A 13,151-nucleotide genomic window follows, 5' to 3' on the forward strand; every position below is an offset into this window, starting at 1 on the left:
GACATCATCTCCTCCAGAGTACACAGTCCCACACCAGCTTTACTACACGCTTTGTTCTTTGTTATCATACCATATTTCCTCAATAAGTAAGATCAACTCAATTACCAGCTAATCATCGTTGACCTTTGAATCAGCCCTTTGCACTCAATCAAAAATACTTATTACACTCGTCTAGAAATTTCCTAGGACTCTAATGAAAGAAAAGAAAAATCTATGTACCCAAAGGAGCCTTACCAATCCTCTCAAAAATAAATTGGATAAGCTGACGTTAGCTCACTGTTGCTTAAGTATTAACAACCATACACTTACATATACTCACATTATTACCATATTGGTAATAACATATATCAGTCTGGCATGGTGGCAGATCCCTATGAGTTCAAGGCCATCATGACACAGTGAGTTCCAGGACAGCTAGGGCTAAATAATGAGACGCCCCCATCTCGCCTCCCCCACCCCCGCCACATACACCAGAAATTAACAAACTAATCTGTGAAGGCTGAAAACTAACTGAAGGGATCAAGAATTCTAAATACCACCAAATCATTCTAGCCCAAGTTACTAGCAAACTCTTGCTACATAATGTGAGGATAATGACTAACCAAAACATTACATTTTTACCTTTTCTGAGAGCAAGTTACTGAGTTACAGCATTCAGTGAAAGTCACTCAGTAAAAATGTTTTGTAAAAATCTACCTATATATAGTTGACGATTATGTGCTGCTAGAATAAATCTTTGACCTTTCACCAAGTCAATTATTTCAGCTGCAAAAGAACATATAATTATGCATACTTGCTCACTGGGAATTTTAACTCCTTAGTCACCTGGTCATCTTCTTTAGCTGTGACACTGGCCCACTAAAACAGAAATGCCCACTGCAGGATTTTAGTCTTTATGCCCTCTTTATTCTTCATCAATATGACTGCTAGTCACTTGGCATATTTTTTTCACACAGTAACCTTTCCCTTTTCTGTACTTTTCTACACAGATTAATATTCTAGTCTTCTTGATCGTCATCTTCAAATTGGAATTTTCTAACAATGTGATTTAGATTTTCTGTTTTTCAGTATTATATACATTTTTATATAGATTCAAACCTATTACACGTAGAAGTAGGTTATGCATTCCTATATCCTGCCATCTCATAAACCAGGATTCTGCAACAGAACATACCAAATTTTCAAGAACATACAGGGAATGGAGGGTGATAAAGTCGCAATCCTGGCAACCTGAGTTCAATCCCCAGGACCCACGGAAAGGTAAAAGGAAAGAACTGACTCCACAAAGATGATCTTTGACCCCCACATGCACACCCTGTCACACATGTACACGGACATACATCATGCAAGTATCTATACAAACACACAATAATATTTTTAAATAAAAACCACTGAAGAGATTGGGGAGATAGCTTAACGGGTTCAGATGTCCACAACCATATGAAAAGTCAGGTGTGGCTGTATGGGTGCCTATACTCCCAGAGACAGGAAAACTAGCCTAAATTATAAACTCTAGACTCAGTAGGAGCTCCTGTCTCGTGGGAATAAGGCCAGGGATAGAGCAGGATACCTAGTGACCTCCTCCTGCTTCTACATGCACACATAAATATGAAGAACCCACTGCAAAAAGAAAAGCTAATCATTTGCATTGCTACCATTAGCTGAAAGACAAAATGGTCATGAGTTCAAATCCCAGTAACATAAAAAGGGGTAACTGAATATAGACACCTGGGTCAACATATTTGCAAAGTCAGTCTCACAGCCATTAAGTTTTCTATGCAGTCGTAAAAGATGGGAAATATATTCAAAGGCAACTCTAAAACTATAAAAATAAAATGTTTGAACTGAGCATATAGCCAAGTTGGTTGAGTGCTGGGTTCAGTTTCCAGCACACATAAAATCAAGAGTGGTGACACATGCCTGCAGTCCCAACATTAAAGAGGTGTGTATCTGAATGTGGATATGTGGACATGTGTGGGGGTGCCTGTGGGGTCTAGCACAGGGCAATGACTCTTCTGAGCTGGAGTTATAGGTGGCTGTGAGCTGTCTGACATGGGTGCTGGGATTTGAACTCAGGTCCTCTGGGAGAGCAGCAAGTGCTCTTAACCACACAGTCATCTCTCTAGTTCCTGAACCATATATCTTAAAATTTGAAAAAGAGCTTATAGAACAGTGATATGAAAAAGGATGGCTTTTTAACAGCTGTACCATATATTAGTGTTTTGAGCTGACTCACCTAGACCAACTTCTAGTCCCATATGCTCCCTTAATGATAATGGTGTGCATCCTTTTTTACTTTCCACATCATATTAACACTCCATCTTTTTGTTTCAGACATACAAATAACTCACCAGTGTATTACAATTGCTCACACCATTCAATACATTACTGTGTTATAGGTTTACAGCCCAGGAACTGTAAGTTATAACATTTGGTCTATGCTGTGTCATCTGGTTTGTGTACGTAAGTACACTCTATGATGTTGTATAATGACAAAAATCTATTAACAGCATTGTGCTCTTCCTTATCTCTGATAAGCCCCCAAGAGCACCAAAACAAAATCCCTAGGCTTTTGGGGGAAATTGTCATGGGTCCTTTAGGATACTCAGGCCACAGGATCCGAAGATTGAACCTTTCTAATGAAATAGGGCAGAGGGTTTCAACCTCTCCACAGCTTGCCTACGGAGCTACAGAGTCACCTGCAGTTATGAAAAGAAACGACTTGGCTCCATCTTAGGTTCTAATATGGAGAAAATGGCAAAAATATGTCAGTGTATTATCAGGTAGTTTGAGCCTTGGGGGGTGTTAGCTCAGTGGTAGAGAACTTGCTTAGCATGAGTGAAGGCCTGGGCTGCACCTCAGCTACAATAGCACAGGCATAGTTATTCATATGCCCATCACTCTGAGGAAGTACCTCAACATGGAGACTGAATCAAGTAACATGACTCATCCATGTCTGGGAAGAAGCTACACAAGCAAACACCAAATAGCCTCATAACCTCAGACAGCCTGTACTCATATAAGGATTACTTCTCTACTAGACACTGACAGAAGCTAAGGTTCAATAGGACTAACAAGAAAGGAGCACAAAGGTATAGAGTGCAAGGAAGGACTTCTGGACTGGTAGAAGAGCTCAAGAAAGGTGCTGTGGGGACTAGGGGTACAGCTCAATCATTACAATCGCTTCTTTCTTAAAATTTTTAGATTTTATTTTTATGATTGTTCTGCCAGCATGTATGTCCATGAACAACAGGCATGCAGCAGCGCCTGAAGATGTCAAATGAGGAGGTCAGATCTCCTGCAACTGGAGTCCTTGAACCTGGTTCCTCTAGAAGAGCAGCCACTATCCTTAGCCACTGAGCCAGCTCTCTAGTTCAGTGAAGAGTACTTCTTGCTCTTGTAGAGGCCCTGGATTTGGAGACCAGCACTCATATGGTGGCTCATAACCACTTTTAACTCCAGTTCCAGGGGATGTCATGCCCTCATGACCTCCACTGGCAGCAGGCATGCTTATGCAACACATGCATACATGCAAGCAAAACACTCATGCACATAAAAATAAAGTTTTGCAACACTTTTAAAAGGTCTTGTGGAAGAAGGCACAAGGGCAAGGCCACAAAACCTGTAGAAGTCTAAAGGGTATCATGCCCTTCTTTTAAGGACTTTCAACCTCTCTTCAAATAGTTTGACAAAGGTTAGGCGCTGATGGATGGGGAGATAACCCACTTGGTTCACCTGACAGCAAGATTACTAGGAAGAATAAAAGCAGATCAAATACCCCTAGCAAATTAGTGGGACCCATTTCAAGGTCAAGCTCACCAACTGCAGGATGACTTCTGCACCTAGAGCAAGTGTCATCTCTTGGAAAACAGGCAAGCAGAAAAAATTGCATGTCGTGAGTTAGGGACAGCCAGATATGCCCTGCAGTCTAAAGACCTTGGTCCTTAACCATGCCAGTTGAAAACTGGTTCAACAGAGCACTTTCATTGTAAGTGCCTTTCTACTTATCAAAGCCACGTTCTAAACCGGCCATGATAATGTACATCTGAAAATCCCAGTTAATTTAGAAAAGTTGAAAGCTGAAGGGCTGTCATGGGTCTGAGGCCGGCCAGTAGTATTGCTTGGCCTTCTTCTCTCAAACGAATGAAGAAATACACAGATGAGAACCAGAAGTGCTGGCATGGCACATGCCCTTAACCCCAGCATTGGAAAGCGGTAGGCAGGTGCATGTCTTTAAGTTTGAGGCCAGTCCGGTTGATACACATATGGAATTCTAGGACAACCAAGATTACATAGTGAAACCTTGTCTCAAAAATAAACAGGGGCCTGAAGTTTTGGCACCGTGGTTAAGAGCACTTGTTTGTTGGAAAAATAACCTGGGTTTGAATCCCAGCACCCCCATGGAAGCTCACCCTTTCCTCAGGCACCAGGCATGAATGCGGTGCACAGACAAGCAAGGAAGACACTCTACATAATAGAACAGTAAAAATAAATCTGAAAAAAAAAACACAGATGAATCAGCTTATGAGAGCCCAACGGTACTCTACAATCGCTGCACACGTGATAACATACTTAAGTCAGATTCCAAGTGTGTCAAGTGTGTAACCTCCAAAATATTTTTCAAAGAGAAAAAGGCTGGCAAGGCAAGGCAAGGCAGGGTGGAACCGAAAATACTGTTTTCGGAAAGGGGGCTACCCCGAGGATCCAGCCACACCCCTGGTGAGCAAAGGGATAGGAATTTCAAGTGAACACCCTGTGTCTTCCCTTTTAGGAGTGCCAGCTGTCGCTAAAGCAGGAAGGCATTCTTCCAGGCGAGGCTGCCTGGTGGGCCCAGCTCAGGGCTGCGGGTGCCTTTTCCTGCAAAGCCAATCAACCTCCGCTTCGGTCCCGCCCAAGGCTTCTTCCGCCCCGCTCCACGCGGCAAAGGCGTGGGCATCCCAGGACAGCGCCCCTTTAAGCCCTTTCACACACTGCCACCTACCGCATCGCTGCCCGCTTCATGGCAATCCACTGCCTAGCTACGGGTGGACAACCAAGTCACTCGCACTCCTGGGCAGAGGCAAACAAGTGACAGAAGAGCGTTGAGTGTGAGCCTGATTCCAAACACCAAGAACTGCGCAAGACCGAATCTTGCTTCCCCACCCAGGAGCCTACGCGGTAAGAGCGCTCGGGAGGGGTCGGGCCTCACTGTCGGAAGGGCGGGGCTACGCTGCCTGGGGGGCGGGACTACCGCGTAGAGAACGCAGGTCCTGATGTTTGATTGGCGGGCAGCCGGAGATGGAGTCAATGGAATTTCCCATTCAGTCAGCTAGGTGGGGTCCTTGACTAACTAACTAACAGACGGGACTCTTCCCTCCGTTGTTAAGTAAATGAACCACTCCGCAAAACTCGTCAGAGCAGAGTGATGATGTAGCGGCTGGGCCAACTTCTGCTGGGGCTGAATGCCTTAGTTCTTGACTCTTGCAGGTTTACTCCCAGTCCGTGGTTCCTGCCCTTGGCATCATCTGAGCAGCTTTCCAAAATTTGAGTACCATGCTTGTTCTGACAGCAATAGGTAGACTGAGGCCAAAGAATAGCCTCCAATTAGAGGCCAGCCTGGGCTAAAGTGATGTCTAAGCCGTACGAATTATTGCTCCTGTTTTTATTTGAAGGTTTGGTTTAAAAAAAAATACTTGGGGAGAAAAATTAAGTTAAAGAGAATTTTTGAAGGGAGGCTCGTGCCTGTTATCCAGGCAACCCAGGAGAGTGAAGCTGGAAGTTCCAGTCCTGTACCAAATAAGGAGGAAAAAAGACTGAATAAATGAAATCTTCAGGAATTAGATATGATGGCACATTCCTAGAGGAATCGATGGTGAGAAGGTCTTGCTTAACAGGAATTCCCTCACCCAGTCCCATGACCAGGTGCTGAGTCACAATCTACTAATATAGATGTTCCAATTAGTGATCATTGGTGAGACTAGGAAACATTTTTTTAGAAAAAAGTCCTGAGAAATGAACCCCATAGACTCCACGGCAGATGATATTTAAAGTGAGGAAAGTTTCAATTCTTGGCTCACATATCTTAGTTCTAAAGTCAGGGAAGCCATGTTAAAACCTACCAACCTATCTTTCATGTATGTCTCTATCTCTTTTATTTAACCAGGCTGGAAAACTGGCTCAGCAGCCATGAACATTGGCTGTTCTTAAAGGGGAATAAGGTTCCATGCCCCCAGCACCCACATGCAGTGCAAAACTATCCCAGGTGATCTGATGGACTCTTCTGGCCTCTGCACATACCAAGTCATACACATAGTACACATGAATACCTACCTACATACATACAAGCAAAGGCTCATAAACATAAAAATAATTTTAAAAAATTATTTTGATGTCTTAGTAACCCTGATGTCTCATTGCTGTTCTTGTTGCTGTTGTTAGGCACTTATGTATCACAGTTTGGAAATCAGGAATGGGAGGCAAAGTAGTCACAAAGTCAGACAGGAAACATGTAACAACTGTGTAATGGATTTTTACCCTGTCCTTACACAACCCATTTGCCAACTCACCTTTTTTCTTACTAGTGTCCACATGTAATGAAAATTTCAAAATACCTAATGGTAGATTGACAGATACATTATCAATGTCTTTACTACAGGTAGAACAATAAATAACAAAATCTGATAGTATGTTATAGTTCAGTCATATAATATGATCAAAAAATTCTAATAATCATATTTCCTTGAGATGCTGAATCATATAGATTCTGGATATCTGGTTTAAATAAAGAATTTTCCTTACAGACTATATCATCAGCTTTCAAACTAATTTGTTATAATTTCATAGGCTAGAGAAACCGGGTTTTCAAAATTAGCTTACTTCCCATGTGATGTGATGGCACATGTCTGAAATATTAGCTACTTGGAGACTGATGTGAGAGGATCACAAGTTCTGAAGCTAGTCTGGGAATTGTAATGAGTTCAAAGCTAGCCTCCACAAAATAGTGAGACTCTGTCTCAAAATAAACTAAAGGGGGGCTACGTTGCTGAGATGTTAAGTCAGTGGTAGTATTTGCCTAGCAAGTGTAAGGTCCTGTATTTGAGCCCTAATGCCAAAGAGTGTAGAAAGAGCGCAGAATAGACTATAAGTTAATTTTCTATTAGTTACAAGTTAATAGTTAAATTTCTATTAGGCCTATTAATAGCTATGTGAATGAACCATCTTAAAAGTAGGTCTGAATGCCCTTCTGAAACATATTATCTTTCTCAAACTTTTATTTATTTATTTACAGGAAGAGATTTTAAGTTTTTCATCATGTATGTGTATCTAGAGGTGTGTGTGTGTGTGTGTGTGTGTGTGTGTGTGTGTGTGTGTGTGTGTGTGCAGGTGTCTGTGGAATCCAGAAGTGGAGTTACAGGTGGTTGTGAGCCATTGTCAGCCAACAGATGTAAAAGTTAGGAACTGAACTTAGTTTCTTTGTAAGAATAGTGCCTGCCTGTCTTAGTCACTATTCTATTGTCGTGAAGAGACTACATGACCAAGGCAACACCATGACCCTGGGAGGGGCACAAAAGTATATTCCAAGAACAATGCTTTGGAGGCCTGAGGTCGCAGAACTCTTGTCCTGTTTCCTTAAAAGCAATCAGAATTCTCCTCACACAGATTCATTCATGCACTGTATTTTAACAATCATTGTGTCAGGGAATATGATGGCAGGCAGACAGACATAATGCTGGAGAAGTGGCTGAGAATTCTACATCATGATCCATAAGCAGAGAGAGAGAGAGAGAGAGAGAGAGAGAGAGAGAGAGAGACTAGGACTGGAATGGCTTTTGAAGCTTCAAAGCCCACTCCCAATGACAAAATCATACCTCCTAATCCTTCAAATATTGTCACTCACTAGTGACAAAGCATTCTTATCCAAAATACCACAATACCATTAACTTCTAAGCCATTTTCCAACCCTCTCTTTTGTTTCTTATATAATTTTATTTGAATTAAAATATCATTAATTACATCATTTCTCCCTTCATTTTCCTCCCTCTGATCCCTCTACACACCTTCTTCCTCCCTCTCAATATCGCAGCCTCTTTATTTTGATTGTTATCATTACACACAAATATATGTATATTTTATACACACATATAAACATTTACATGCATAAACAAATATATAAATACAACATGCTGAGTTTATTTAGTGTTGCTTATATGTGTATGATTTTATGGCTGACCAATTAAAAGGCTCATTCCTGGGAAAGACTAATTCACCCTTTCTCAGCATTCCTTAATTGCCTGCAGTTTTTTGTTTAGGGATGGGGCCCCATGAAATTTCCCCCTACATTAGCATGTCAATTAATGTTCTCATTATTTAGGCAGTCATATTGTTGTACTATGTGGGTGCACTTTCCCTATCATTATTAAGAGATGCAATCTCACATCAGACTTTGTGGTCCTATGGCTCTTACATTCTTCCTGTTCGTTCTTCCTCAATGTTCCTAGCCTTATGGGCAGGAGTTGTTATTCACAGGGGATGGAATTCCACAATAAGTTTTCTGTGTATTTTGACCAGTTATGGTTTTCTGTTATTGTTTTTATCTGCTGCAAAGAGAAGCCTCTTTGATGCTGCAAAGAGAAGCTTCTTTGATGAGGAGTGAGAACTACATTTATTAGGCAAAGATGGATTGTGAACAAACCCATTCATTAAATAGCAACCAAATTAACAGGATTCTTTCCCATTTGTTACCACAGATCATGATTTATAAAACAAAACTGAAAACTGTAGCTCAGTGGTTGAGCATTTGCTAAACATGTGAAAGGTCTGTGGTGGTTCGAAAGAGAATGGCCTCCATAAGTTCCTATGTTTGAATACTCGTTACCCAATTGACAGAACTCTTTGGGGAGGATTAGGAGGTGTGGTTTTCTTTGGAGGAGGTTGCCACTGGTAGCAGGCTTTGAGGTTTTAGGGACTCATATCTTTCCTAATGTGCTCTCTGCTTTCTGTTTGCTGTATGAGAAGTGAGCTCTCAGTTATTCCTGCCACCATGCCTTCACTCTGACATCATGGACTCTAACCCTCTGAAACAATAAGCCTAATCAAACTCTTGAAACAATAAGCCTAATCAAATTCTTTACTTATAAGTAGTCTTGGTCATGATGATAAAAACACACATGATTTTTATTGGTCACAGCAATAAAAATCCAAGATTATACAAAGTCCTGGGTTCAATCTCCAGAACTCCAAAATGAAATTAAAAAGGGAAAAATGTAGGTGCCATTTCCCTAGATAAAAACTATTTCTCTAGGGACTAAAGAGATAGCTGAGAAAACAGGAGGCCACAAGTTACCCATAACTATCCTGTATCCATTAAGCCTGGCAAAAAAATAAGTCATGTGGTCTGCTGAGGGTGACCAATACTCAAGCCAGTCTTCTTTTTTTTCTCAACATATTTTTATTTAAATTAGAAACATGCTTGCTTCACATGTCGATCCTGGCTCCCTCTCCCTCCCCTCCTCCCTTGTCCCTCTACCAGCCTCCCCACACCCCCACCCAATTCCCACACCATTCCCCATGGAGGGTGTGGTCCTCCATGAGGGAATCTCCAGAGTCTGTCACTTCATCTGGGGCAGAGCCTAGGCTCTACCCCATGTGCCCAGGCTGAGAGAGGTTCCTTTCATATGGAATGGACTCCCAAAGTTCATTCGTATGCTATGGTAAACACTGATCCACTACCCAAAGCCCCAGAGATTGACAAAGCCTCCTCACTGTCACCACATTCAGGGGAGTCTGGATCAGTCCCATGTTGGCCTCAGTCTTGGGTCCAAGAGCTCCCCCGTGTCAGGTCCACTGTCTCTGTGGGTTTCGCCAGCATTATCATGACCACTTTGTTCATCACTCCTTCCTCTCTGTCACTGGATTCCAGGGATTCAATTCAGTGTTTAGCAGTGGGTATCTGCCTCTGCTTCTGTCGGTTATTGGATAAAGGCTCTAGGATGGCATGTAAAGTAGTCCGCAATCTCATTATATCAGGGAGGAGAAATTAATATAGTCTCTCCATTATTGTTTAGTTTGCCAGTTGGTGTCATCCTGCTTGTAGATCTCTGGAAATCCCACTACTGTTAGCTCTCCTCAAACCTATAATGACTCCTTCTATTATAGAATATCTCATCCTGGTCTCCTCCATTCTTCCCCCCACTCAACCTTACTGCTACCTCATATCTCCCTCTCCTCTTCTCTTTTCCTCCGTTTTTCTCCCGGTTCCTACTCCCCTCCCCCCATGTTCCCAATCGGATCATGAGATCTTTCTTCATTCCTCTTCTCTGGGGTATTTTGCATATCTCTCTTGGGAAACTTCCTGTTTCCCAGACTCATTGGCAATGGGATTTTAGGGTAACACTCCCCTGATCCATGTCTAAAATCCATATATGAATGAGTACATATCATATATGTCTTTTTGTGACTGGGTTAACTCACTCAGGATGGTTTCTTCTAGTGTCATCCATTTGCCTGCAAATTTCAAGATTCCATTGTTTTTTTTTTTTCCGCTGAGTAATACTCCATTGTATAAATGTACCACATTTTCTCTATCCACTCTTCAGTTGAGGGGCATCTAGATTGCTTCCAGGTTCTGGCTATTACAAATAATGCTGCTATAAATATAATGGAACAGGCATCCTTGTTGTATGAATTTACATCTTTTGGATATATGCCTAAGAGTGGGATTGCTGGATCTTGTGGGATTCCTTTTCCTGAGGAATCTCCATACTGATTTCCATAGTGGCTGTACAAATTTGCACTCCCACCAGAAATGGAGGAATGTTCCCCTTTCTCCACATCCCCTCCAGCATAAGCTGTCATTGGTGTTTTTGATTTTAGCCATTCTGACAGGAGTAAGATGATATCTCAGAGTTGTTTTGATTTGCATTTCCCTAATGGCTAAGGATGTTGAGCACTTTGTTAAGTGTCTCTCAGCCATTTTACACTCCTCTATTGAGAATTCTCTATTTAGTTCTGTAGCTCACTTTTTGATTGGATCCTTTGGTGTATTGGAGACTTGCTTCTTGAGTTCTTTTTAAATTTTGGAGATCAGCCCTCTGTCAGATGTGGGGTTAGTGAATATCTTTTCCCATTCTGTGGGCTGCTTTTTGTCTTGTTGACTGTGTCTTTTGCCTTACAGAAGCTTCTCAGTTTCAGGAGGTCCCATTTATTGTCGATCTCAGTGTCTGTGCTACTGGTGTTATGTTCAGGATGCAGTCTCCTGTACCAATTTGTTCAAGGGTACCTCTTACTTTCTCTTCTAAGTGGTTCAGTGTGGCTGGATTTATGTTGAGGTCTTTGATCCATTTGGACTTAAGTTTTGTGCATGGAAATAGACATGGATCTATCTGCAGTCTTCTACATGCCAATATCCAGTTATGCCAGCACCATTTGTTGAAGATGCTTTCTTTTTTCCATTGTATATTTTTAGCTTCTTTGCCAAAGATCAGATGTTCATGCATGTGTAGGTTAATATCAGGGTTTTAAATTTGATTCCATTAGTCTACCTGTCTATTTTTGTGCCAATCCCAAGCTGTTTTTAGGATTATAGCTCTATAATAGTGCTTGAAGTCAGGGATGGGGATGCCTCCGGACATTGCCTTATTGAACAGGGTTGTCTTGGCTATCCTGGGTTTTTTGTTTTTCCATAAAAAATTGATTATTGTTCTTTCAAGGTCTGTGAAGAATTGTTCTAGAATTTTGATGGGGTTGCATTGATTCTGTAGATTGCTTTTGGCAGGATTGCCATTTTTACTACATTGATCCTACCTATCCAAGAGAGTGGGGGATCTTTCCATTTTTCTGGTGTCTTCTTTAATTTCTTTCTTTAATGACTCAAAGTTCTTGTGATACAGGTCTTTCACTTGTTTGGTTAGCATTACCCCAAGTTATTTTATGCTGTTTGTGGCAATTGTAAAGGATGATGTTTCTCTGATTTCTTTCTCGGCCCTTTTATTGTCTGTATATGGTAGAGCTACTGACTTTCTTGAGTTGATCTTGTATCCTGCCACTTTGCTGAAGGCGTTCATCAGTTGTAAGAGTTCCCTGGTAGAATTTTTTAGGTCACTTATATAAACTATCATATCATCTGCAAATAGTGAAAGTTTGACCTTTTCCTTTCCAGTTTGTATCCCCTTGATCTCCTTTTGTTGTCTTATTGCTTTAGCTAGAACTTTGAGTACAATATTGAAGAGGTATGGGGAGAGGGGGGCAGCCTTGTGTTGTTCCTGATTTTAGAGGAAAAGCCTTCAGTTTCTCTCCATTCAGTTTGAAGCTGGCTGTTGGTTTTCTGTATATAGCTTTTATTATTTTTAGGTATGTTCCTGTTATCCCAGATGTCTCCAAGACGTTTATCATGAAGGGGTGTTGGATTTTGTCAAAGGTTTTTTTTCAGCTTCTAGTGAGATCATCAAGTGACTTTTATTTCTCATCAAGCCAGTGTTCTAACGCAGAGAAATCACGTTTCAAAGTTCATAGACAATGCCTGGAGCTATGGATGTCTCTAAACTCTAATGGCATATATAACATGCATAACTGCACTACCAGATATGGTGGTTGTACTGTGCTTGAGGGCCAGTATCCAGCACAACATGCAAACTGGTAGTTCAGAGAAAGAATGAAAAGCAAGTATTTAATCTGATAACAATCCTAGATTAAATATTATTCTATAAATAGTTTCACCCGTGCTCAAGAGACTATTAGTCCATTTAAATATGATTTTTTTGAGATTTCATACTTTCCTAAGTGATTATCTAATCCATACTGTCAATCATTATTGGACAGGAGGTGGAGATGAGCAGAAGTATAATCAAGAAATGAATGATTTTAGCTTGACTCAGTTCAGCAATCATGCATGAATTAAATTTTAGAGCTGTAAAGAAAACCTTTACATTCCAAAGTTCTGATCCAAATTTATCTTAAATCCTCACTGCCCATGTTCCTGGGGGTTCCTGATCACCACTTACTTCCTTTCTTATTAATTGCCTGCTAATATAAACATCAATAACTATTACAACAATTTTTACAAGGAAATAGCTTAGAGAATTTAGAAGCCTTACTTAAAGCAATACCGGACAGTACCAAGGATCCTAAGACCAAAACAAGATATTTTCAGTCACCAACCCTGTCTCTCACAGTCA

At 41.1% G+C, this 13,151-nt stretch overlaps 1 protein-coding gene across 6 annotated transcripts in view; it reads right to left on the reverse strand.

Annotated features, from left to right (window-relative positions):
• The window catches only part of Acot9 (acyl-CoA thioesterase 9), a 66,899-nt gene that overhangs the window by 30,177 nt on the left and 23,571 nt on the right, over positions 1-13,151 (reverse strand). For 3 of the 6 annotated variants that reach the window (XM_040744154.1, XM_005077975.4, XM_021231757.2), the window contains exon 1: positions 4,982-5,197. The exons of 2 other annotated variants lie outside the window; for them this stretch is intronic. In XM_040744154.1, the coding sequence (XP_040600088.1) occupies positions 4,982-5,001 (20 nt within the window). In that variant the 5' untranslated portion in view covers positions 5,002-5,197. Of the gene's footprint in view, positions 1-4,981; positions 5,198-13,151 lie in introns of those variants that run through there. One more of the 6 variants, XM_005077974.4, reaches the window with a different exon arrangement.

Source organism: Mesocricetus auratus, unplaced genomic scaffold, assembly GCF_017639785.1.
Source record: "Mesocricetus auratus isolate SY011 unplaced genomic scaffold, BCM_Maur_2.0 Super-Scaffold_100003, whole genome shotgun sequence".
NCBI classification, from domain to species: Eukaryota; Metazoa; Chordata; class Mammalia; order Rodentia; family Cricetidae; genus Mesocricetus; species Mesocricetus auratus.